This window comes from Microcaecilia unicolor, chromosome 11 (genome assembly GCF_901765095.1).
Source record: "Microcaecilia unicolor chromosome 11, aMicUni1.1, whole genome shotgun sequence".
Classification (NCBI taxonomy): Eukaryota; Metazoa; Chordata; class Amphibia; order Gymnophiona; family Siphonopidae; genus Microcaecilia; species Microcaecilia unicolor.
In genome coordinates, this window is record NC_044041.1 from 198,506,958 (window position 1) to 198,534,910 (window position 27,953).

Genomic DNA, 27,953 nt, shown 5'->3' on the forward strand with positions numbered 1-27,953 from the left:
AAGTTACATCAATACTTTGATAATGGCTTACTATAAATCATGGAATCTTGCAGGCGATGCAATACCCTTGGATATCTCCCCTTGGGCAGAATTTTACTAGCAGCGGCAATACCAACACAGCCCATTCAAAGTGAATGGGCTGTGTCAGCATTACTGCACTGACAGCTGCTACCGTGGCTTTGTAAACAGGGGGTTTGTTAATCGATTACCTTTTAGTTATTTTTTAAAATCAAAATACATGTTTATTTTTTACATAAAGATATACACACAATTGTACCATTGTGCTTATAATTACTTGCCATTGGATATTCTGGACATCAGTGGTGAATTTATTCGGGCAACTGGGCAGTGTCCAAGGGCCCACGGCAGTGGGGGGCCCAGTAATAACCTCCCACGTGACGTGCCTCATGCCTACACCCCTCTTTCTCTTGACCGCGATGCTCCCTCTCTCTCACCCTTTGCTGCTCTGCTCCCATCACGGAATCCTTCCCCCCCGTGTCCTGTTTCCTCCGTGCAGGATGGGAAGCTCCAGTAACTACATTAGCGGATGCCATTGATGCTGGAACTTCTCTCCTGTGGGCGGGTCTCAGCAGAGGGAAGTTCCGGTGTCAGTGAACCCAAGGGTTACCATATGGCTTCAGAAAAAGGAGGACAGATTGATCCAGTCTGGGTTTTGCTTCCATTGAAAGCAATGGAAGTAAAACAGCCAGCACTTGTCATCTCAGCTATAGGATGCTGCTGTTTCATCGGGGATTATTAAGGTGAGTTTCCACAAGAAATCTTTTGGAATGTCTTGGATTCCTGAAAGCTTAAAGCACTGTGCTAGATACCCCTCATCATGGAAGTAATGCCTGGTGTGAGGTCAGTCACTGTCTCAGCACGCTGCTGCCCCCCATGTTAGCAATTAATGTTATATTATCAAAATATTGTTTCAGTCACAAGGTGGGATGTGTCTATGGGGGGGGGGGGGAGGATGATGGAAAAGTGATAACTTTTATCTCCCACTCTTAGAACATCTACCCACCTCCTTCTCCTTCTCCTTCATAAGTTCCCTTATCCACACCTACAACAGTCCCAGTTCAAATTCTACTTCTGTGCTTCACAGCAAAAAGCCAAAGCGATATTTGAAAGTTGTCTCAATATCTTAATTCCTTCACCAAGGAATGTGAGAATTAAGATACCTTCTCACAAGTCTCCATTTATCCTCTCTCAAGCAATCTAATGGATGATTATAGTCTGGCTCTCTGTGGGGATTTTTTTTTTGTTTACAAAACCTTTTCTTTGTTTGTTACATTTGTCACCAACGAATATGGCTTTTTTTTTTTCAAAGGGTAGGAGAGTGTGGTAGCCGTGTTAGTCCACTCTTAAGGTTATCAATAGAAATCAAACAAAATAAAACATGGAAAAGAAAATAAGATGATTCCAAAGGAATCTTTCACTTGCTCATCTTCCAATGTGTTATATATCATTCAGTGTAAAAAATGTAACGAAGGATGCTATATTGGAGAAACAGGCCAGATGCTTAAGACAAGATTCAATTTACATAGACATCATATGAACAATACAGCCAGTAGGGCCCCCACCCCGGTGGGACAGCACTTCACAGAACCAGGACACTGTACCAGTGACTTCACAGTGAGAATACTGAAAGGTAACTTTAAAACCATACAAGAACGTAAGACCTTTGAAGTCAGAATGATTGAATATTTTAACACCCAACAGAAAGGACTTAACAAGGATCTGGGGTTCCTAGCCCATTATAAACCATAAAGCTGTATGTCTCTGTTGATCACCCCACCCCTCACCTATCCACACCTATCCTGTTAGAATATCAATGATATGCTTTGATGTCCCCATGCATACCTCCGACCCACCCCCATCCTCCCACCCTGTCAGACTTTCATAGTAATGCTTGAATGTTTTCACTTATATACACTGTCAGCTAGCACATTTGCTTATTTCCGATCTGACGAAGAAGGGCAACCTTCGAAAGCTAATCAAGAAATGTATTAAGTTATGTCCAATAAAAAAGGTATCATCTTATTTTCTTTTCCATTTTTTTTCAAAGGGGAATGTGTGGGCTGGGTAGCTGGTTGATGCTTTTATTTCTTTGCTTCAAGCATTCCTGCACCCACATCACTGTAATCTGATTTATTCTCATTTGGTTGACCATGTATCTGAGTTGTAATTCTGAGTGAGATGGGGGGGGGGGGGGGGGGGCAATAATTCTTACTGCCCTGGGGCCCAGATCACTGTTAGTGCATTCCTGCTGGAGGACATTCTGTTTTCATCAATGTTTTGTTATACTTTATTATAAGAATTCAATGAAATGTATTGCATACAAACCCTAGTCTACTACTACTACTTAACATTTCTAGAGCGCTACTAGGGTTACGCAGCGCTGTACAAATTAACGAATAAGGACGGTCCCTGCTCAGAAGAGCTTACAATCTAAAGGACGAAATGTCAAGTTGGGGTATATGAGATTTAGGTGCCGAAGGCGACATTGAACAGGAGACTGTCTTCTGGTGGTTCTTCAGCAGGTGACACGGAGACTGGCTCTGGTGTGACTGAGGGAGGGGGTTGCAGTTGTTCTCTAGTACTATCTATGCGGTCACCGAAATGAAGGCGGAACGTTCGTATCGAGTCGCGCTTGCCGGCCGGACACGGACGCCTCTGACTTCGCGTGCAGGAAGTCGCGCGACACACAGGGGGCGGGTTTCCCGCTCTGATTGGTGAAGTCAGGCTCCGTTTCCGGTTTACTTTTACAGACGCTGGGGAAGAGCTTAGCGGTCACTTCCGGCTCGCTCGCGCGGCGTCTCTGGAACTAACTTGGGGCCATGGAGACCATCCTGGAGCAGCAGCGGCGCTACCACGAGGAGAAGGAGCGGCTGATGGACGTCATGAGCAAGGAGATGCTGGCCAAGAAGTCCACGGTGCGCACTTCCGGGAGGGGAAGGGGTAGAAGAGAGAGACCAAAGGAAGGAGGGGGAGGGGGAGGGGGTTTTACTGGCATCTCTGCAACTCTACTCGATTCCTGGCCCTGGTTTTGAATGTACCTCCCAAAGCAGTGTGGGATTTGTAGTTCCGCATCCTTAGGGTTACCAATATGGCTCCAGAAAAAGGAGCAATGATGGTTCCATTGTGACACCACCACATATTCCTCTTGGGGATATAATGGGTGTAAACGGTATGGTCTGAGCACATTTAAAATAATTTAAAACACTTTATAGTATTTTTTTAAAGTGCATACATAAAAATAAAAAAAGATAAATTATTTTGAACCCAAGTTTAATATAGTGAGTTTAAGGTTTAACTTGGTTTGTGGATTTGTTCTTCCTGATTTTTTGTGATTTGTTTCCAGAAAAAGGAGGACAGATTGAGCCAGTCTGGGTTTTACTTCCATTGCTTTCAGTGGAAGCAAAGCCCAGACTGGATCAATGTGTCCTCCTTTTTCTGGAGCCATATGGTAACCCTACGCATCCTGCCTGTTGAAATTAGTGCTACAAGGTCCATAGCGCAGAAATCCAAGACTGGCCCCAAATCTCCAGCCTGAAACTGGGTTATTTTGCATCTCGGGGGTTGCCTCATTGTTTTAGGTCAGTGACACAGGAGTAGCCAGCCCTGGGCTTGCACCATTGCATACATGTTAGCATGCATGATGAATAAACAGGTCTGGTGTAAAGCATGTGAAGAGGGCTTTTTTTGAGGGGGTACTGAGTACCGGCACCTTTTCCATTGGCTGCTAAAATTGGCCCATGGTCCCCGAGTTTAAATGAAAGAGCTCAGGCTCTACACACCAATTCTGCCTTATCATAGGTTCTGTGACTGGTTGCAGGGGGCCTGGCTATTGTGGGGAGGGTCCCTCAGTGATTACCCCCATCCCTGAAGGGTGGCCTAGCATTTGAGTACCGGCACCTTTTTCACTAGAAAAAGTGCACTGCATGTGAATGTGTTTTAGCACTGCTAATGCGGTATCACTATCACTCAGTGAGTAATTTAAACGCTACATGTCTGTGCATACCTGTCAGCCAAATCCAGGACTGGATGACCCCACTGTGTTGACCCAGGCTAAGTTAAATTGATAGCCCTATTCACACAGGGTTAAGGAGAATAAAAACCTTATCATTGTTTACAGTATGTGCCACAATAAAAAAAATGGTGAATTTCTATAAAGTGTTTTTAGTGCATATATAAAAAATCAAAATGATCAAAAGTAAGGTACACCATAGATCATTCTGTCCACAACAAGCTATTTGGTAGCCCAGATGTATTTTATGCCAACATCTTCTGTACCATACCCACATTTAAGATGAAGGTCTTCATCAGGGTCCTTTGTTTCACCTAATGTCTGCCACAGAGGAACATTATTGCTGGACTCACTGCCAGACAGTTAAGTTGAGAATCACCATAAATCTGTTCCTTGGCAAAACATTTTTATTTCTGTTTTTAATCTGGTGGTTGGAATGTTTAGCATTTGCAGTGAATAGCTACTATCCTCATTAACAGTGGATTTAAATGAGTGCTTCATACTAATGTTCTCCTGAGCTTTTCAGTGCACAAAACTCATTTTTAAATTGGGCACCTACAAAATTGTGCACAAAGCCTAGTGCATTCACGCAGACGCCCCAACCTACATGCTAAACCTCGTAGACTTAACCTCCAAGAAACGCCACAAGATCATTCCGCAAATTTCTCGACCTGCACTTCCCCAGCTGTAAAGGACTAAAGTACAAGCAGATGCATGCTACCACATTCTCTTACCTGGGCACGCAATTGTGAAATGCACTGCCTACAGACCTGAGAACAATCGACGAAACAAATATCTTTCGCAAATCTCTGAAGACATATCTCTTCAACAAGGCATACAATGAGAACTAATAGCCACACTAATTCACCCGACAACCTACTCAGTCAAGATAGCTCACCTAATATAACTACCTTAATCAATCCTTTCCTTCCTCTTTCTACCCTTATTTAACCTCTGCACAATATTAAATGTAACTGTCACCCTGCAATGACAATGTTAACAAAACTATGTAAGCCACATTGAGCCTGCAAATAGGTGGGATAATGTGGGATACAAATGCAATAAATAAATTTTAATGCGTCGCCCCCTTTGTATGGATTTTACCATGACTAAGGTAGAGGGGAATTCCTTGCGCAACCCACGGAACCGTGTGGCATCTGGCAGGGGAAGGTTCTTTAATCCATTGCATTTCTTTTAACTAATCCCATCTCTGATTGCCTTCTTTTTTGCAGTTACGAGACCAGATTAATTCTGACCACCGAACGAGAGCCATGCAGGATGTAAGCTTCCTTCTGTCCTTTTGTGCGGTAGAGCTGGATGTGGTGGTGATGATTAACAAGGAAACATTCAAATGTGTGCAGAGAATAGAAGAAATGAGTTCCCTTGGGTCTGAGATTACATTATAGCCTGGTGGCACCAAAATGCTAAATTGCATATAGTTTGATTGTATTATTATTATGTATTTTGTCAAAGGGACATGATGGATGTTAAGGAAGCAGACAGCAGTTGTATCAGTCCCAATAGCTAAATAGTATAAGAAGTGTTTTAACAAGTCATTGTGTTTTGCACCGTTTTTTCTTAAGCCTCTCTTTCGTGTGAGTTGTAACTTTTTTCCTTGGGTATTGTTTTTCCAGATACAAGCATAAGTTAGGTTATCTTTTTAAAAGAAGTGTTAAATTCTTCTGTTAGATATGAAGTGGAGACTGGATGATTCAAGGGAGTACTTACAGAATGTATAAAGCCTTTCACCTCTAGGCCACTGGTTCAATTCCCAGCTAAGATGGCCTATGTGAAATGAAATGGTCCAGTTCCAGGGGCCGAAGGAGAATCGCTCAAAGTGCGGCTGCTGACAAATTCATGGGAATCCGTAATTCTACATGATTTTCTAATACTCGGGGGCCCATTTTCAAAGCACTTAGACTTGCAAAGTACCATAGTACTTTGTGCATATCTAAGTGCTTTGAAAATGAGCCCCTGTATGTCATAAGAGGGTTCCTTTTCATTTTTAAGCGTGTGAAATTTGAAATATCTGTTTAGATTTAGCAGGGAGAGATGAGGAAATTTATCTTTTTCTTCCTTTGTTTTACCTCTTCATGTTTGGTCTATTTTTCAGCGGTACATGGAAGTCAGCGGGAACCTTAGAGATCTGTATGACGACAAGGATGGGTAGGTTTTAGTAACGCAAATCAGAAGATAACTGTTAATTGGAACATTTAATGTAATCCTACTGTCAACTCTCCCATCATTAATGGAACAAGTCAAAAATTGTCTTTATTTTTGTACTGCAGCATGGAGAAATAGATGATGCTTTGAAGATTGGTGTCTTTTTTTTTTTTTTGGTAGATTATGATAATTACTAATTTAAAGACGGGAGACTAGATTTAACAGCATCTAACAGGCAAACGCCTTTGGCGTTCTTTTTCCCCTTTCCTATAAACCAGTTTGTTTGTTTTTAATTTTCTTTTAGATTAAGAAAAGAGGAGCTAAATGCCATTTCAGGACCAAATGAGTTTGGAGAGTTTTATAATCGACTCAAACTGATAAAAGAGTTTCACAGAAAGCATCCCAACGAGGTGAGTGCACACCTGCTCTCAGAGTAACCTAGTAATTCAGATCTTCTCTGTACTAAGAGTTTTCTAAATTGTACTAGCTGTAATTTTTCATTAAGGCTGCTTTGGGTCTCTAACTCATTTGGAACCGGGGCTGGGATATGGTGCCAGGATCCTTCATTTGCAACTACCTATTTTTTCCTCCCATTTAAAAAAAAATATCCTCTCCCAATTTGAAAGGAAACAAGGGTAATGAGGGGGGAGGAGGCGGGAGTCTTCTCGTATAACAAAAATGGAATCGTGTTATCTGGCTTTGCTGTGTGATGCTTTTGCTTATAGTTCTGTTATGCTTGGTTGCTGCCCTTTAATTGTTTGCTGTTTTTGTCTAGACTTGTTGTTTGGTTGTTGGATATGTTTGATCCTGAATAAAATTGTTAAACCTTAAAATATCTTCTCCCAGCTTACTGGGGGGGGGGGGGGGGACCCTTTTACTAAGCTGTACTATGACATGGGCTTAGTTGCTCCTAATGCAGGACTTCACCATGTGCTAAGGCCATTTCGAGTACATCCATAAAATAGAGCATTTTCAAATTTTTGTAAGTTTACGGGTCATGCGCTTATGTCATTAGCACGCGGCACCTGCAGATAGTGTGAGAGCATAGGAGACGGTAAATAACTCCTAACTCACTTGCCCTGTCCCTTATCCTCACCTCTTTATTCCCTTACCCTTAATTGTTCTGTCTGTTTACCTGTCTTATCTAGATTGTAAGCTCTTTGAGCAGGGACTGTCTTTTGTGTATAGTGTACAGTGCAACGTATGCCTTGTAGCGCTATAGAAATGATAAGTAGTAGTAGTAGGTGTTAAGGGCTCCCGCATTGACTCTGCATTAACTATGGCAATGTGGACGCACTAGCTGGATAACACTTCAGTGCCCACTTAGCATACCTCAATACGAGCCCCTAAGTTAGTTTATTTATTTGCAAAGTCTTGTAGTCCACACAACTCTAGGCAGTTAACAATGACCAGTTAATAAAATACAGTAATACCTCGGTTTTCGTTGACTTTGGTTATCGTCGTTTTTTTCCGTGAAAATTTTGTCTCGGATTTCGTCGGTTGCCTCGGATTTAATCGGCGTGCCCACGTGAGCTCGCTGCTAATTTTGCGAAAACAAAGGGCGACCCACGCGTTCTCCTGCTCAGTGTGGTGTTGTTTCTCGTTGTGTGAGCATCACCCCGCGCATTGATTCATACGGAAATAATTGCCTCGGGTTTCGTCGGTTTCGGATTTCGCCGGTTGTTTTCGGACGGATTATCGACGAAAACCGAGGTGTTACTGTAACGGCGTCTGTCTATGGCTCCGTGTAGGACAGTGCTTTCCAAACTTTTATCCGATATGACTCCATTAAACTCTTAAAAATTCATGCGACACCAGATGATTACCTCCGCTCTCATCCGTTTTCTCTTTCCCCCACTTATCCAAAGCGTGAAGAGAGCAGCAGCAAAGGCAACAGTTAGCACAGGGCCTTGTGTGTCATGGTGTGTTCACAGGCCCAGTTGCTCTGCACAGGTTTCCAGTCTAACAGGAAGCCCACACAAGAGGAAAGGGGGTAAGCCTGTGCATATTCACTGACTCAAAGGCCCCATGTTGAGTGTCGCTACTGGGCATAGGTCACAGCGGAAGTCGAAGAGAGAGAGGGGAACAGCCTTATCTGATGATGATGTGACCCTGTTTGAGGTCCTCCTGACCCACAGTTTGGGAACCACTGCTTTAGAATCCAACACACCTGCACCCTTATCTGACCAGTAGGTGTCACCGTTAAGCAATGTCTAAGACGTCTTAATCTCTAACCCTGTTGGGCCAAGGAGTACAAACCTGGCCTGGAAATCAAATTCCGCATACAGTTCAAACTCCTCTTATTGACCTATAAGTGCATTCACTCTGCAGCTCCTCAGTACCTCTCCACTCTCATCTCTCCCTACATTCCTCCCCGGGAACTCCGTTCACTGGGTAAATCTCTCTTATCTGCACCCTTCTCCTCCACCGCTAACTCCAGACTCCGTTCCTTTTATCTTGCCACACCATATGCCGGGAATAGACTTCCTGAGCCGGTCCGTCAAGCCTCATCTCTGGCCGTCTTCAAATCTAAGCTAAAAGCCCACCTTTTTGATGCTGCTTTTAACTCCGAACCCTTATTCACTTGTTCAGAACCCTTATTTTATCATCCTCACTTTAATATTCCCTTATCTCTTGTTTGTCCTGTTAGTCTGTCCTAATTAGATTGTAAGCTCTGTCGAGCAGGGATTGTCTCTTCATGTTCAAGTGTACAGTGCTGCATATGTCTAGTAGCGCTATAGAAATGATAAGTAGTAGTAAAAGTAGTAGTCTTTGGGATTCCGGAATCTTGCTATTCTTCGGGATTCTGCACAGAATTTTGCTACTCTTTGGGATTCCGGAATCTTGCTACTCTTTGGGATTCCAGAATCTTGCTACTCCTTGGGATTCTAGAATTTTGCTACTCTTTGGGATTCTGGAATCTTGCTACTCTTTGGGATTCCGGAATCTTGCTACTCTTTGGGATTCCGGAATCTTGCTACTCTTGGTCCTTATCCCTTATTTGTCCTGTTTGTCTGTCCTAATTAGATTGTAAGCTCTGTGGAGCAGGGACTGTCTCTTCATGTTCAAGTGTACAGCGCTGCGTATGTCTAGTAGCACTTTAGAAATAAGTAGTAGTAGTAAATTTAGGTCTTCCATATGGCATTGTACATCGTGTCACTCAGACACCAGCTGCTGATTGTGAAGCATGTTTTGAGAATGCATAATGTACTCTGGCAATGGATTGTTTTTCTCTCCAACCCCCCCCCCCCCCCCCAAAAAAAAAAAAATGTTGGTATTGTTAGAAAATCAGCCTTCTCCGCGTGCTGTGTTTTCAGAATTTCTCTGTTCTAGAATGTTTAATGCACTTAAGGTTCTGTTTTTTTTTCCCCTCCTTATTTCTATAATGAAGATTTGCGTTCCAATGTCGCTGGAGTTTGAAGAACTCCTGAAAGCAAGAGAGAACTCCAGCGAAGAGGCACAAAGTAAGTAAAAAAAAAAAAAAAAAAGACCAAAACAAAACTGCATTTTTCTGTAACTTGTGTTCATGCTGTAGAGCTGAATTAGGATGTGAGACAGATTGACTTTACTATTTGAATAGTCCAAGAGAGATGTGTGTAATACGAGTCAGAGACAGAATTGCAGTAAGAATCAGGAAAACTCCTGCCATTTGAGAATTCTTTTTTGTTTTTTGACCCAGCATTTCTCTCCTGCTTCTTTTCTCTCCATCTTAGTCAGAAGTAGACAGGAATTTGGAAACACGAGCCTTTCTTCACACTACTAAGGGATTTTTTTCCTCTCCCTCCACACCCCCCCCCCCCCCCCAGCTCCCAAACATACTCAGTTGGGTCATTGTAGGAATTATCCTGAGCCTCTGTCCCTTCAGAACCTTTTAATCGTGGTTATTGACTCTGGTGCAACTAGGCATCACCCCCCCCCCCCCCCAACTTTCCCTGTGAACGCTACCTTTGTAGTATTCACAACTGACCTGAGAGAAACAGAAGACACAACTTGGATTCTGGTCAGTGAGCTTCTTCTTTCTAGTATGCAACACTTACCATCTGTGTCAACGGGCCAATCTGATATATGTGATTTGCAACTGTGACTTCTAGAATTAACTATAACTCTGTCTGATGCGCCTCTTAATCTAATGTACTCCTTCCAGATCTTGTGGAGTTCACTGATGAGGAAGGATATGGCCGCTACCTGGATCTCCACGATTGTTACCTCAAGTATATCAACCTAAAGGGATCCGAGGTTCGCCTACTCTGAAATTAGTTTTCTGCTTCTGGCTTTCAAGATGGCCTTACCTGTTTGATTTCACATGTGCTTGTGCATTTTACCAGCTCTGTGTTTTTCCTTTTTATTTGGGAAGAAGAGATTTTTTGGGGGAGGTGGTTAGACATAGGCTATGATGAATTTTATTACTTTGTTGTGTTGTGTGAGCTTCTGTAAGGCTGAAGTTGAGTGAGGAGAGTATGTGGTTGCTTTCTCCAGTGATACAGAGTCGGCTAGCCTAGACAGATGATCAGAAAATTAGTTTGATGAGCAGAGGCTACTGGTGTGCCTGTAGCGGTTACCTGTTTCTCTGGTACCAGCAGAGGAAACACATTTTCACAACCCTGATCTCTGAAGCAACAGTACTACCAGTCAGTATTTTTAAAAAAGAACTGGCAAAATCATTAACACATCCCCTTTTCTGCCCTGTATTTCATTCTAGACCAGAGAAGTAAGGTTTTGAAAATGTTGTTGTTTGATCACTTCCTCCATTAAATGTCTAAACATGTGTTACTGTACTGCTTATCTTCAGATGTCGGCGTGAGCAGAGCGCCGCTGTGCTGTAATTAAACTATGAATACAGCTTAAATAGCGGAGATGACATGGGGATAAGGGATTTTATTTATTTTTTTCCCTAAACATCTTTGTATTGGCACGAATACTGTACAGCATTCAAGCTTCTCCTTTTAACCTTCAAATGCACTCAATCTGCAGCCCCCCATTACCTCTCTACCCTCCTCTCCCCGTATGTTCCCACCCGTAACCTCCGCTCTCAGGACAAATCACTCTTATCCGTACCCTTCTCCACCACCGCTAACTCCAGACTCCGCCCCGTCTGCCTGGAACAGACTTCCCGAGCCCATACGCCATGCGCCCTCCCTGCCCATTTTCAAGTCCTTACTCAAAGCCCATCTCTTCTCCCTTGCTTTTGGCGCCTAACCACCTTCTCCATTCCTGATACCTACACTTACTACATAGTTTTTACCTTTAGATTGTAAGCTCTCTTGAGCAGGGACTGTCCTTCCCCATGTTTAAACTTGTACAGCGCTGCGTAACCCTGGCAGCGCTATAGAAATGCTAAGTAGTAGTAGCATTCCATAGGGTATGTAATGCTACTTCAATGGCTTACACCACAGATACAGGTCAAAAAGTAGTCAGCAGTAACAGGTCTTTACATAGGCTTATTGCTGATTAACATATACAAAGACCTATGTTAAAATATGTCTGTAAAAGATCTTTGGAGACTGAGATCTCCAGAAGGAAAAGAATTGAAAAAGTTGTGGGCGGAGTAAAGTAACATAGTAGATGACGGCAGAAAAAGACCTGCACGGTCCATCCAGTCTGCCCAGGAAGATAAATTCATATCTGCTACTTTTTTATTTGTACTGTCCTCTTCAGTGCACAGACCGTATAAGTCTGCCCAGCACTATCCCCGCCGCCCAATCACCAGCCCCGCCTCCCACCACTAGCTCTGGTACAGACTGTATAAGTCTGCCCAGCACTATCCCCGCGTCCCAACTACCAGTCCCGCCTCCCACCACTAGCTCTGGTACAGACCGTATAAGTGTGCCTAGCACTATCCCCGCCGCCCAACCACCAGCCCTGCCTCCCACCACCGGCTCTGGCACAGACTGTATAAGTCTGCCCAGCACTATCCCCACCTCCAAACCACCAGCCCCGCCTCCCACCACCGGCTCTGGCACAGACTGTATAAGTCTGTCCAGCACTATCCCCCGCCTCTCAACCACCAGCCCCGCCTCCCGATCTTGACTAAGCTCCTGAGGATCCATTCCTTCTGCACAGGATTCCTTTATGTTTATCCCACGCATGCTTGAATTCCATTACCGTTTTCATCTCCACCACCTCCCGCGGGAGGACATTCCAAGCATCCACCACTCTCTCCGTGAAAAAATACTTCCTGACATTCTTCTTGAGTCTGAAAAGCCATGGCCTGCTGTTTGCTAATCCCAAATAAGCCGTCTGTATCATTAAGACGATGAGTTCCGCTAATAAAATGGAACACAACATAACTCCCCAAAAAACGTGAAAATAAAGGAAGCATAATGAATGATGGCTAATAAAAGACTGAAATGGCCCATCCTGTTTGCCCAGCAGCAGTCGTCCGTTTTAGTAGGTGTGCGGTGCAGAGTCTTATAAAGAACCGGTCTCTCACCTAGCCTAACGAAAGGGCAAGCTAGAAATCAGATCAAACGCAGGGAAGAGCAGAAGCAGAGCGTGGTTGCAGGTCATATCACTGTTTATTTTCCTTTTTACCTTGCACTTTTCAGAAGGTTCATTTGGGTTAGGTTTAAACTATGATTTTTTTTACTCTTTTAGAAACTTGATTACATCACTTATTTATCAACATTCGACCAGCTGTTTGATATTCCTAAGGAGAGAAAAAATGCAGAATTTAAGAGGTAAGTTGCTTTGGCACAGATTGGACTGGTAAATGTCATGAGGACAGGCAGAGCACTGAACGGCCCTACCCGGAGGCTTTGAGTCAGAGACAGTGTCTCGAACTCTGCTCTTTTTTTTTTACTTTTATTTATTCATTTTCATTTTATACAAAACCAGCTTTATACAACATAATTCCTCTCAATACAACAGAACTAATTCTATATTCATAATGCAATATGTTAACTCCTCATTAACGATACATTCCTCTGGTGTGCCTTCATTATTCCCTAACCCTCCCCCCCCCCCCCCCCCCCCCAGTTATTCCTTCATATTACTCCTTTAACAGAGCACATGGTATTAGACATTTATAGTTGATGCCAACCAATGTTCCTATGGCTCCCAGATTTTCTGGTGCTGAGTCAGACATCCTTTTCTCATTGCTGTGAGCTTAGACATCAGTTGAATGTATTTCAGCTTGTCCAGTACCGCTGAAATGTCTGGCAGACTGGGCTGTTTCCAAGATGCTGCCAAGACCAGTTTACCTGCCACAAACACCTGGGTAGCAAACTTCTGTATCTGTAATTTCAGCCCCTGGGGTTTAAAATGTAGCAGGCATTGTTCCATTTTCATCTGATATTGCTGGCCTGTTATTAAGTAGACAAAGTTTACAATTTTTACCCAGTATCTTTGTGCATGTGCACAGGTCCACCACATGTGATGCATATCATCGAACTCTGCTCTTTTGAGATTCACAAACCAGTCAGGTTTTCAGGATAGCCATAATAAATCCCAATAAATAAGTAATGAATGAGCAAGGAGAGAGATTTTGCACGCTCACTGCCTCCATTGCGTATAAATCTGTCTCTCGCATATTCATTAGTGATATCCTATGAACCTGAGACTGGATTGAGATCCCTGCTGAAGAGGGAAGCTGCAGTGTGGTAAATTTAAAACGAATCGAAGGAAATTTTTCTTCACTCAACGCGTAGTTAAAACTCTGGAATTCGCTGCCGGAAAAGGTGGTTAAGGCGGTTAACTTAGCGGACTTCAAAAAAGGGTTGGACGGCTTCCTGGAGGAAAAAGCCATAGAATGTTATTGAATGGACGAGGGAATAATACAGTATTTCTAGGATGGGCGGGACAAATTGCTTGTTGTTTTGGCCGCTGTCGGTGACAGGGTGCTGGGCTCGATGGACCCTTGGTCTGTCCCAGCATGGCGATGCTTATGTACTTAAGTGTATGTTAGGAATAGAAATATCCATGTACCAGTACTGCAGGCAGGTGAACCCTGCTGGGAACACTAGCCGTTCTGGGGCCTGTGCTTGCTTTTAAGACTTAAGGCTAAATACAGTCACTGTTGAGGTGACTGTAAAAATAAAACTTAAGCTGTAGAAATCTTATTTATTCTCGATGCCTGTTACTCTTTCAGGTACCTTGAGATGCTCCTGGAATACCTGCAGGATTATACAGACAGGGTGAAACCTTTGCTGGATCAGAACGAATTGTTTGGAAAAATACAGACTGACTTTGAGAAGAAGTGGGAGATTGGGACGTTTCCAGGCTGGCCGGTAATTGTTGTTGCGAAAAGCCAAAAACCAAATCTCTTTAATTTTACAGTTTTTTCAGGGGGCCAGAAACACAGTGTGCCTTAACTCCAATAAGAAACTGAGTCTGATAGTACTACAAAATTCTATTATTTATCATATTATTGTATTTTATTTTTGTTACATTTGTACCCTGCGCTTTCCCACTCATGGCAGGCTCAATGCGGCTTACATGGGGCAATGGAGGGTTAAGTGACTTGCCCAGAGTCACAAGGAGCTGCCTGTGCCTGAAGTGGAAATCGAACTCAGTTCCTCAGGACCAAAGTCCACCACCCTAACCACTAGGCCACTCCTCCACTATTGCTACTATTTGAGATTCTACATGGAATGTTGCTATTCCACTAGCAACATTCCACTAGAAGTCGGCCCTTGCAGATCAGCAATGTGGCTGTGCAGGCTTCTGCTTCTGTGAGTCTGACCGTCAGACTCACAGAAACAGAAGCCTGCGCAACCTTCTACATGGAATGTAGCTAGTGGAATAGCAACATTCCATGTAGAATCTCCAATAGTAGCAACATTCCATGTAGAATCTCCAATAGTATCTATTTTATTTTTGTTACATTTGTACCCTGCGCTTTCCCACTCATGGCAGGCTCAATGCGGCTTACATGGGGCAATGGAGGGTTAAGTGACTTGCCCAGAGTCACAAGGAGCTGCCTGTGCCTGAAGTGGGAATCGAACTCAGTTCCTCAGTTCCCCAGGACCAAAGTCCACCACCCTAACCACTAGGCCACTCCTCCACTATTGCTACTATTTGAGATTCTACATGGAATGTTGCTATTCCACTAGAAGTCGGCCCTTGCAGATCAGCAATGTGGCTGCGCAGGCTTCTGCTTCTGTGAGTCTGACGTCCTGCACGTATGTGCAGGACGTCAGACTCACAGAAACAGAAGCCTGCGCAACCTTCTACATGGAATGTAGCTAGTGGAATAGCAACATTCCATGTAGAATCTCCAATAGTAGCAACATTCCATGTAGAATCTCCAATAGTATCTATTTTATTTTTGTTACATTTGTACCCTGCGCTTTCCCACTCATGGCAGGCTCAATGCGGCTTACATGGAGCAATGGAGGGTTAAGTGACTTGCCCAGAGTCACAAGGAGCTGCCTGTGCCTGAAGTGGGAATCGAACTCAGTTCCCCAGGACCAAAGTCCACCACCCTAACCACTAGGCCACTCCTCCACTGGAGATGGGCATTTTCGATATAGTTTCTAAGTCGGACTTTGGATGTTTTGTACTAAATTCCCCAAATCCAGCTGGGAAATAAGCCCATTTTCAAAAAAAAAGAAAAAATGTTTTTCTTTTTTCGAAAGTACCATCTCGGCACATAACTATTATACCTCCATTCAGGATATCTAGACTGCCCCAACTTGACATTTCGTCCTTTAGATTGTAAGCTCCTTGAGCAGGGACTGTCCTTCTTTGTTAAATTGTACAGCGCTGCGTAACCCTAGTAGCGCTTTAGAAATGTTAAGTAGTAGTAGTAGTTTTGTGCATTGTACTCTCTTTTTTTTTTTTTTGGCCATTTTCAAAAAAAACAAGCGTATAAGTGCAAAATGTACAGAATCAAGCCATTGGGATGTAGGAGGGGCCAGCATTCTTAGTAGACTGGTCCCCCAGACATCCCAAGAGAGCAGTGGGCTCCCTAGGGGCACTTCTGTGGACTTCATATAAGGGAAGGGGGAAGGGAAATGGGACTTGATATACCGCCTTTCTGAGGTTTTTGCAACTACATTCAAAGTGGTTTACATATATTCAGGTACTTATTTTGTACCAGGGGCAATGGAGGGTTAAGTGACTTGCCCAGAGTCACAAGGAGCTGCAGTGGGAATTGAACTCAGTTCCCCAGGATCAAAGTCCACTGCACTAACCACTAGGCTACTCCTCCATTAGCAACATACGTGCAGGACGTCAGACTCACAGAAGCAGAAGCCTGCGCGGCCACATTGGTGATCTGCAAGGGCCGACTTCTACATGGAATGTTGCTAGTGGAATAGCAACATTCCATGTAGAATCTCAAATAGTAGCAACAGTGGAGGAGTGGCCTAGTGGTTAGGGTGGTGGACTTTGGTCCTGGGGAACTGAGTTCAATTCCCACTTCAGGCACAGGCAGCTCCTTGTGACTCTGGGCAAGTCACTTAACCCTCCATTGTCCCATGTAAGCCGCATTGAGCCTGCCATGAGTGGGAAAGTGCGGGGTACAAATCTAACAAAAAATAAAAAATGCTAGTGCAGGAGCTAAAGTCCCTCTCTGTTAACACCACATGCCAAGACAGGAAATCCCTGGAAACAAGAGGCAGTGTTTCAGGTTATCTCAAGCCTATATCAAAGTATTTTCTATGAATGTAGAATATTGATTGATGAAGAATGACAAAATATCTTTGTTTTTGCAGAAAGAGACGAGCAGTGCTTTGACTCATGCAGGAGCTCACCTGGATCTCTCTGCTTTCTCATCCTGGGAGGTGCGTTTGCTCTGATCAATTTAAAAATAGTAAAGGCATGGAGAAAATGGATTTTTATTTGTGGGTAGCTCCATGAGAATGTTGTTATATTAATAGTAAATGAGGAATATGAATCTAACACCTATGTTTACTAAGCGGCGCGATGGGTGCATTAGCGTTTAATGCACGTACAAGTTTCAACAAATTGCCTCAGATTTTAAGAACCTTCTCCACACCCCTTGAGGGCGTGAGCACCCCTGCTTAAGAACCCCCAACCCGCATACAGTTCAAACTCCTCTTACTGACTTACAAGTGCTTTCACTCTGCAGCTCCTCAGTACCTCTCCACTCTCATCTCTCCCTACATTCCTCCCCGGGAACTCCGTTCACTGGGTAAATCTCTCTTATCTGCACCCCTCTCCTCCACCGCTAACTCCAGACTCCGTTCCTTTTATCTTGCTGCACCATATGCCTGGAATAGACTTCCTGAGCCGGTACGTCAAGCTCTGGCAGCCTTCAAATCTAGGCTAAAAGCCCACCTTTTTTGATGCTGCTTTTAACTCCTAACCCTTGCTCACTAGTTCAGTACCCATGTTTTATCATCCCCACCTTAGTAATTCCCTTATCCCTTATTTGTCCTGTTTGTCTGACCTAATTAGATTGTAAGCTCTGTGGAGCAGGGACTGTCTCTTCATGTCCAGTGTACAGTGCTGCGTACGTCTAGTAGCTTGCCAGGTGCCCTTGACCTGGATTGGCCGCTGTCGGGGACAGGATGCTGGGCTCGATGGACCTTTGCTCTGTTCCCAGTATGGCATTACTTATGTACTTATGTAGTAGCGTTATAGAAATGATAAGTACCGTGTTTCCCCGAAAATAAGACACTGTCTTATATTTATTTTTCCTCCCCAAAACATGCTAGGTCTTATTTTCGGGGGGATGTCTTATTTTCTGGGAAACATCGGTCGCCCCCCCTCCACCCGAGGTCGCCGGGCCCCCCCTCCGTCACTCCCGGAACTAACCTGAAGCTCCTTTCACCTTCGCAAGTTCGGATTCGAAGCAGCAGGGCAGACCTCTCCTTCCTTCCGTGTCCCACCCTCGCCTGACGTAACGTAACGTCAGGCGAGGGCGGGACACGGAAGGAAGGAGAGGTCTGCCCTGCTGCGCTGCTGCTTCGAATCCGAACTTGCGAAGGTGAAAGGAGCTTCAGGTTAGTTCCGGGAGCGACGGAGGGGGGGCCCAGCGACCTCGGGTGGGGGGGGGGGGGGGGGGGGGCGACCTCGGGTGGCTCTCGGCGGCCCTGCTTAAAAAAAAAGTTTGGGTAGGTCTTACTTTTGGGGGGATGTCTTATATTTTAAATTTGCAGGAAAACCCCGGTAGGTCTTATTTTCGGGGTAGGCCCTATTTTCTGGGAAACACGGTAGTAGTAGTAACTTAATAGAAATGGTGTTGGATATGTGGAACGGCCTCTCAGTGGAGATGAAGACTGTATCTAAATTCAAGAAAGCATTGGAAAGGATTGTAGAACTTACTAATTTGCACGTTGGACAGACAGGCTGGGCCAGATGGTCTTTATCGTTTTCTATGTTATAAGAATACTCTGCTATTCTGGTTAATTTACTTCTCATTTACTCAACAGGAATTGGCATCCTTGGGCTTGGACAGACTGAAATCTGCTCTAATGGCTTTAGGCCTGAAATGTGGAGGGTAAAATTGTGATTCCTTTATTGATTTTGGTATTACAGTTGTTTTATTTTTCTTCGTTATTGGCTGGAATGTAAGGGAGGTTGTCAGTTTAAGGAAGTCCTTGAGTTGATCTGTAAGCCTTCTGCTTCCGGCATTGCGTGCCAGGAAACAGCCCTCACCATTTATTACCCTTATTAAGGAAGTAAGTATCCTGACCAGATATGATTATCCCACTTTTATTTATTGTTAAAATAAGGGAGGGGGAAAGGGAACTGGGACTTGATATACTGCCTTTCTGAGGTTTTTGCAAAGCGGTTTACATATATTCAGGTACTTATTTTGTACCAGGGGCAATGGAGGGTTAAGTGACTTGCCCAGAGTCACAAGGAGCTGCAGTGGGAATTGAACTCAGTTCCCCAGGATCAAAGTCCACTGCACTAACCACTAGGCTATTCCTCCACTCCAGGGACCAAACATTCATCCTATATAATAAAACGCACCTCCAACATTCTGAAGCCGAGAAAGTGAAGCCTTCAAGCTTTGAAGCATTCCTGCAACGTTCCGGAACTACGTGTCGTCAGTTGAGGAGATGGAGCCTTACAGAGCGCACGAATACTTCAAGGCTTGAAAGCTTCACTTTCTCTCACACACACACTCACACTCTGTTTCTCACACAGTCTCTCTCTCGCTCTAAGACAAACACACACACACACACTCTGTCTCTCTCTCTCTCACTCATTCGCTCTCACATACACACTCTCAAACATACACACTCCGAGGAAAGGGAGGCATGGAACATGCTGGGGAGGAGAGGGAGGGGGGGGGGGCATGAAACTCGGAGAGAAGGGGGGGCCAAGAACTCGGAGGAGAGAGAGGGAGAGGAGAGGGAGGGGGGTCTGCACCTCGGACGGAAGGGGGGCCTGGAACTCAGAGGGGAGGGAGGGAAGGAGGGGGTGATGGAACTCGGAGCCCACACACACACATACTCACTCTCTGTCTCTCACATACACTCTCTCTCACACACAGTCTATCTCTCTCTCTCTCTCTTACACACACACACATACACTCTGTCTCTCACACACTCTCTCTCTCTGACACAAACACACACTCTGTCTCTCACTCATTCTCTCTCTCTGACACAAACACACACACACTCTGTCTCTCACTCATTCTCTCTCTCATGCACACACACACACACACACACACTCCATCTCTCACACACACTTTTTCTCTCACATACACATTCCGAGGAAAACCTTGCTAGCGCCCGTTTCATTTGTGTCAGAAACGGGCCTGTTTTACTACAGCACCGCCGAGGAATTAACATATTTCTCTCATCCACCAAAATGTTCTTTGAGCAAGTTTCTGCATCTCAGACTGACTGGTGTGCTAACCTTGGTTTCATAGCACCCTGGAGGAAAGAGCACAGAGACTGTTCAGCACCAAAGGGAAATCCCTGGAAGCCCTCGATCCCTCCCTGTTTGCCAAGAACCCCAAATCAAAAGGAACCAAGAGGTAATCCACAGACTCTTTGTTTCACCCTTTTCACAGCAGTACCTGCTAGAGTACTTAATAAGATTTTCCAGAGTAATTCTTAGGTCTCTCCCTGGGATTTCCTTGTATTTTCAGGGACACAGAGCGGAACAAAGATGTTGCATTTCTGGAGGCTCAGGTGTATGAATACGTTGAAATTCTTGGGGTAAGTGTTTTTGATTCCCATTTAAATTCTATAGGGTTCTGTATATTTCCTGCAGTCTTGTTGGTAGGAGAAAAATACAGAACTAACTGAAGCAGTATAGCTAAAAGATCCTATATAATAAAACTCACCCTCAACGTTCTGAGGACACTGACGTCACTGTCAGTTCCTGCGGGCACTTCCTTCCGGTTCGAAGGGTTCGTGGTGGTGAAGCCACCGAAATCGCTGTCTGGGCCCCGCCCTCGCGCGGCAAACATGATGAAGTCGAGGGCGGAGCAATGGCGTCAGTGGCTTTACAACCAACGAGGACTCGGGAGATGAAGGTGACGTGCGTTGACGAGGTCCGGAACAATGGCGGTTAGTGGCTTCACAACGCCGAAGGGGTGGATATGGAGGGGGGGGGGGGGGTCGGGAGGAAAACCTTTGCTAGCGCCCGTTTCATTTGCTCCAGAAACGGGCATGTTTTACTAGTATACAATAAAAGATAAAAGAAACATGCATAGGTTTGTGACTTAGAATTTGATAAACTGACACCTGGTGAATTTTCCTTTCACACAAATCATGATTAAATTTGTACTAGATATTGTCGTTAGGTCATGCAGCTGTCTTTTGACCCATATGGTATTTCTGTCTGTTTTCCTGCATGTCCTCGACCAGTTTGATCAAATTGTGTTTCTGTCTGTGTTGTAGGAGCAGCGACACCTGACACATGAGAACGTGCAACGAAAGCAGGCCCGCACGGGGGAAGAGCGAGAGGAAGAGGAAGAGGAGCAGATCAGTGAGAGCGAGAGTGAAGACGAAGAAAATGAAATCATTTACAACCCCAAAAATCTGCCTCTCGGGTGGGACGGCAAGGTGCTGCCAAACTCTTGTTCACACTAAGCTGTCTTTCTGATTCACAGCTGCAGCGTCGTGAACAGTAACAGTACTTTTAAGCTGACATTACCTCACTTTTGTACGTGCCATGGGGCAGGGACTAATCATTACAAACGGAATCAACATATGCATACTCTGTATGCATTTTGGGGCGATTCCTATAAATGTCGCCGACCCCCCACCCCACCCCCAGCTTAGGCTGTGCCTAAAGTTAAGTTCAGTGCAGTTTATAGAATAATGCTTAAGCGGAGAAATCACACTTAAGTTTAGGCCAGTGAGTGAGCAATGATTCAGCCAAGTGAAGTGTTGCCTCACCAATTTGCTTCATTTCTTTGAAGGCGTGAATAAACGTGACCTAGTTGATGTAGTGTATCTAGATTTTCAGAAAGCTTTTGATAAAGTTCCTCGAGAGAGAGAGACTCCCGAGAAAATTAGAGTCATGGGATAGGAGGCAGTGTTCTGGTGTGGATTAGGAATTGGTTATTGGACAGGAAACAGAGAGTCATTTCTCTCAGTGGAGGAGGGTGAACAGTGGAGCGCCCCAGGGATCAGTACCGGGACCGGTGCTGTTTAACATATTTATAAATGATATGGAAATTGGAGTGACGAGTGAGGCGATTAAATGTGCAGATGACACAAACTATTCAAGGTTGTTAAAACACGCGCGGACTGTGAAATATTGCAGGAAGACATTAGGAAATTGGAAGACTGAGCTTCCAAATGGCAGATGAAATTTAATGTGGACAAATGCAAGCTGACGCATATTGGAAAGAATAATCTGAATCATAGTTACCTAGTGCTAGGGACCTCCATGGGGGTCAGCGCTCAAGAAAAAGATCTGTATTTTTCGGACTATAAGACGCACTTTTTTCCCCCAAAATTTGGGAGGAAAATGGGGGGTGCGTCTTATAGTCCGAAGGTAGCGAGTTTTGGATCGCCCTCCCCTACTTACGTGACGCGATGTTCCCTGGTGGTCTAGTGACGTCGGGGCAGGAAAGAGCCCCCTCTTTCCTGCCCAGCGCGCTGCTCTCCGTGCTCCTGACTGCTTCCTGACGGTCTCGGCGAGATTCTCGGCGGCCATTTTGAATATCGCCGAGACCGTCAGGAAGCAGTCAGGAGCACGGAGAGCAGCGTGCTGGGCAGGAAAGAGGGGGCTCTTTCCTGCCCCGATGTCACTAGACCACCAGGGAACATCGCGTCACGTAAGTAGGGGAGGGCGATCCAAAACTCGGACAAGACGCACCGGAGCACCTAGGTTTTAGAGGAGGGAAAAAGGAAAAAAAAATTTTTCCTATTTCCCTCCTCTAAAACCTAGGTGCGTCTTATGGTCCGGTGCGTCTTATAGTCCGAAAAATACGGTAGGTGTTGTTGTAGATAATAGTCTGAAAACTTCTGCTCAATGTGTGACGGCGGCCAAAAAAGCAAACAGGATGCTAGGAATTATTAGAAAAGGGATGGTGAACAAGACCGAAAATACTATAATGCCTTTGTATCGCTCCATGGTGCGTCCGCATCTTGAGTATTGCGTTCAGTTCTGGTCGCCGTATCTCAAAAAAGATTAGAAAAGGTTCAAAGAACAGTGACCAGAATGATAAAAGGGATGGAACTCCTCTTGTATGGGGAAAGGCTAAAGAGGTTAGGGCTCTTCAGCTTGGAAACGAGACAGATGAGGGGAGATATGATTGAGGTCTACAAAATCCTGAGCGGTGTAGAACAAGTAGAAATAAATCAAAAGTACAAAGACTTGGGAACACTCAAGGAAGGTACATGGAAATAACTTTTAAAACAAATAGGAGGAAATACTTTTTCACTCAATAAATCGTTAAGCTCTGGAACTCTTTGCTGTGGTAACAGCAGTTAGCGTACCTAGGTTTAAAAAAGGTTTGGACAAGTTCCTGGAGGAAAAGTCTATAGTGTGTTGTTGAGAGACATGGGGAAGCAACTGCTTGCCCTGGGTTTTGTAGCGTGGAATGTTGCCACAATTTGGGTTTCTGACAGGCACTTCTGGCCTGGCTTGGCTACTGTTGAAAGCAGGATACTGGGCTAGACAGACCATTGGTCTGACCTAGTATGGCTACTCTTATGTTCTTATGCCTGCACCTGCGTAACTCAAAACCACGCCCCTGAAACACCCATTTCTGTGCCCCCTTTTTCAGGCCACACATAAATTTTAGGCACGTAAGTTCCAGTTAAATCTAATTAGTGCCAATAAATGCTTGTTAAAAAGCCAATTATTGGTACTAATTGGCTCGTTATTCTATTGCGTGTGCAAATTGGGCACACGCCTACATTTGCACACACAATTTTGGGCGAATTTTATAGAATCAGGGGGGTTTATGTGCAGTCGAGTTCTCAGTCTGAACCGAAGGCCATGACCTATTGGCTTTGAAGATTCTTTTTTGACCTGTCAGGTTCTTTCCCCTTTTGGGCTTCCAGCTCATCTCGCACCATGACAATTTCTTTCCCTACTAATTTACATGTTTTGCCAAAGACCACTCATTGTACAACAGTCCATAGCTGAGGACCACACCTGCAATCTTGAGCCCTAGGTGTTGCCTTTAACCAGTAATCGGTCTTCCCCCCTACCAGAGCCTCAGCTAACTCGAAAGACATGAGGTGGGAGTTGAATCCAGGTGCCTGGACCACCACCAGACCTGCTGAATGTTGGATTTCCTTGTTTTAAGGACTCTCTTCTCCAGTACTCACTTGATGAATAATAGAAGCACCCAGCACAGGCAATACAACCTCACTGATGACGGTGTCTTTAGTTTAAGGATTTGCATTTCGTGTGAGCCTCTTGCATATTCTGCTGGGGTCACCTTGTGGCTAGAGAAGAAAGTTTTGCTATTTATCTGTCTGTATTTTTTTGCCCGATTCAATAGTCTGTGACTGGCTGGAATGAATACTGTATATATTTGCAGATGAGCTATATGAAATCTGAATTTAACCATTTCTGCTCTTTGGGTTTCTTTTAGCCTATCCCCTACTGGTTATATAAACTGCACGGCTTAAACATCAACTACAACTGTGAGATCTGCGGGAATTACACCTACCGCGGACCTAAAGCTTTCCAGCGGCACTTTGCGGTAAGAAGCATTCTCTAACTTCACGCGCAGTTTGATCCAGCGTGGAAGTGTTCCCCCCCCTAATAATGGCTGGTGAACTGCAAACACATAGACAAAATTAAGCAAAACGAGCGTGTCAAGAGGAGGGTTCTCCTTTCCGCATTCTCCCATGGTAATTGGAGGCGCGCTGAGGTTTTCCTGACTCCATGCACAGAGTTTGATGTGTTTGTGTATGCATAGGATGGGCTTTAGTTAAAATGAAAATAAAGTGTTCTGTTTTCAGTGCGAAATTGATACATCTGCATCGTTACAGCCTAGAACAGGGGTGGGCAACTTCAGTCCTCGAGGGCCGCAACCCAGTCAGGGTTTCGGGCTTCCCCCAATGAATACGAATGAGATCTATTTGCATGCACTGCCTCCATTGTATGTAAATAGATCTCATGCTTATTCACTGGGGAAATCCTGAAATCGCAACTGGGTTGCATCCCACAAGGACCGAGGTTGCCTATCCCTGGCCTAGATGGTGAGACAAGAGTACAGAAAGTGAGAGGACGACCAAGGATCCCAAAGACTAATTTATTTATTTATTTGTAGCATTTATACCCCGCTCTTTCCCGCTCGATAGCAGGTTCAGTGCGGCTTACAATGTATGGGTACAAAGTGTCATAGAGAATAACACAATTGTATAGAGAAGAACGAGGAAGAGATGTGGGGGGAAGGATTGAGGTATGTTAATGTTAATGGTGTGGATTAGGTTCGTAAATTAAGTTGGGTCGTTTGGATAGGCTTGTTTGAAGAGGTATGTTTTCAGCAGCTTTCGGAAGGGTAGATGTTCGTTGATTGTTCGGATGTATCTTGGTATGGCGTTCCAGAGTTGGCTGCCTATAACGGAGAAGTTGGACGCGTAGTAGGTTTTGTATTTCAGACCTTTGCAGTTGGGAAGGTGAAGATTGAGATATGTTTGAGAAAATTTGGACCCGTTCCTGGCTGGAAGGTCGATTAGGTTGGTCATGTAATTTGGAGATTCTCCGTGGAGGATCTTGTGGATCAGTGTGGACTTTGAAGTTTATTCGTTCTTTGATAGGGAGCCAGTGGATTTTTTTACGGAGTGGTGTTGCACTTTCAAATCGTGATTTACCAAAAATTAATCTGGCTGCCGTGTTTTGGGCGGTTTGGAGTTTTTTCAGGATTTGGGCTTCAAATGACATTTGAAGCATTTCTCCGCAAGCGTGCAGTCCCATGAGACGAACGCTCGCACCCACAACGGTCTTTTTAAAGACTGTCTTATAAGAAGATTTTTAATCATCTGTTCAAGTGTTATGTACGATTAAGACTCCTGATGCGGGCCTAACGGCCGAAACACGACGTTGTGTTGAGTCTCCGTACCACAATAAACTTTGCTTTTAGTCTTCTTAGTCTTTGGGATCCTTGGTCGTCCTCCCACTTTGTGTACTCTTGTTGTTCTCCGTGGCGAGTCTTGAGTTCACCGCCTTGCGGCGGATTTTCTCTTCTAGATGGTGAGACAAGCAGCACCGTGCAGAAATCTCAACCCGGGGAGGGGGGGGGGGGTGTGGATGGTATGGCTTCACTGAGGTATTGGTTGCAGGTCCTGGAAGCCGTGTTGCAGTCCTGCTCCATCATAAGCCACATTGAGCCTGCAAATAGGTGGGAAAATGTGGGATGCAAATGTAACAAATAATAATAATCATATGTCCCCACCAGATCTTTAATTCAAAGCTTGTGTTTGTCACCTAGGAGTGGCGTCATGCTCACGGAATGAGGTGCCTTGGCATTCCTAACACAGCCCATTTTGCTAACGTTACACAAATCGAAGATGCAGTTTCATGTGAGTAATGTTTCTCTCTCCCTCTCCAGTCATAATTCTCATTTTAGGTCCGAAGCTCTTGTAGTCGGGCCATGAGACAGTATCCAACGCAAGCTCAGTGAGACAGCATGCCATGTGTTTGTTGAGGCATTTCCTGTAATCCATTCATATTTATCTTATTTTCAGAACGCTGTCAGTTAATATATGGGTTTGTTTTTTCAGTATGGGGTAAGCTGAAACAGCAGAAGGCATCCGAGAGGTGGCAGCCGGACACTGAGGTGAGAAAAGTGTCGCAGTGAAATGTTTTGTGCCCTGCGGGTTGTGTGGTGGTTGACCTTTTATTAAGTACAATAAAAGACACTAGCAGTCAGAAACCTGTAACTTACAAAAATCTCCTAGAACAACACACAGTTTTGCAATGGACACGTCGGGGCAATTAAACCCAGCGGCGTACTGAGGGAGGGGCGGTCCGCCCTGGGTGCACGCTGCAGGAGGGGGGTGCAGGGAGCAGCCGTGTGGCTGTTTTGGTCAGGTCCCTGCCTCCAGATCCTACAGCTTCGGTGTCCAACCAGGTGGAACTGCTGAGTTCCCTGTGCTTGGGAGCACATTTCACTTCCTCCCAGGGGCTTTCCTTTCCTTTTTTTATGTTACATTTGTACCCCGCGCTTTCCCACTCATGGCAGGCTCAATGCGGCTTACATGGGGCAATGGAGGGTTAAGTGACTTGCCCAGAGTCACAAGGAGCTGCCTATGCCTGAAGTGGGAATCAGTTCCCCAGGACCAAAGTCCACCACCCTAACCACTAGGCCACTCCTCCACTGTTGCTACTATTGGAGATTCTACATGGAATGTTGCTATTCCACTAGCAACATTCCATGTAGAAGTCGGCCCTTGCAGATCACCAATGTGGCCGCGCAGGCTTCTGCTTCTGTGAGTCTGACGTCCTGCACGTACGTGCAGGACGTCAGACTCACAGAAACAGAAGCCTGCGCAGCCTTCTACATGGAATGTTGCTAGTGGAATAGCAACATTCCATGTAGAATCTCCAATAGTAGCAACATTCCATGTAGAATCTCCAATAGTAGCAACAGAATCTCCAACAGTAGCAACATTCCATGTAGAATCTCCAATAGTATCTATTTTATTTTTGTTACATTTGTACCCTGCGCTTTCCCACTCATGGCAGGCTCAATGCGGCTTACATGGGGCAATGGAGGGTTAAGTGACTTGCCCAGAGTCACAAGGAGCTGCCTGTGCCTGAAGTGGGAATCGAACTCAGTTCCCCAGGACCAAAGTCCACCACCCTAACCACTAGGCCACTCACTTTATCTTCCTGCCAGCTTCACTAGGTCGCTCTGCAGGTTTAGCCAATGTTGTCTCCAATACTTTTCTTCACAATCACTGCATCAGTTTTTTTTCTCAAAATTCATTGTTACGTTTGGCATTTGCAGAGGGACTCTCTAATCCATTTTCATAAAATTTATATTTTCTGCATTTACTTTCAGGAGGAGTATGAAGACTCCAGTGGCAATGTTGTCAACAAAAAAACATACGAGGATCTGAAACGACAGGGACTGCTGTAAAGTGGAAGATGTTTCACCAAGGAGCAAATATTTTTAGACCTGCAGCATCTCTAAATATTTCTTGTTTTCTTTGGGTCGTTCAGATGTCCTGTGCCCTTATTGTGGGATCACCTGTGCCCTTCTTTTATAGCTGTTCTTTAGAAATAAAGTGAGTGTTATACCGAGGCAGGAGGCCAGGAAATCCTATGTTCAGTGTCGGCCATATTAAAGATGTAAGAATCAAATCGGATGTGATTTGCAGGTTCTGCTTTCTGTGAATACTGACCAATGTGTTGCAAAGATACGTTTTGTATTAAAAAGTCAAAAACATTATTCCAGTGTTCAGACTTT

General features: G+C 44.7%; 1 protein-coding gene across 1 annotated transcript; it reads left to right on the plus strand.

The window, feature by feature from the left end:
• The first annotated feature begins 2,750 nt into the window (after positions 1–2,750).
• On the plus strand, positions 2,751–27,935 carry SF3A3 (splicing factor 3a subunit 3). Its single transcript, XM_030219405.1, has 17 exons — positions 2,751–2,936; positions 5,263–5,310; positions 6,144–6,196; positions 6,498–6,603; positions 9,585–9,657; positions 10,338–10,429; positions 12,788–12,870; positions 14,280–14,418; positions 16,849–16,917; positions 18,532–18,599; positions 19,986–20,093; positions 20,208–20,277; positions 20,965–21,129; positions 24,126–24,236; positions 25,971–26,061; positions 26,263–26,318; positions 27,546–27,935. The coding sequence occupies exons 1-17, from the start codon at positions 2,841–2,843 to the stop codon at positions 27,621–27,623; spliced, it is 1,506 nt and encodes a 501-aa protein (XP_030075265.1). The 5' UTR covers positions 2,751–2,840; the 3' UTR covers positions 27,624–27,935.
• Positions 27,936–27,953: the final 18 nt, after the last annotated feature.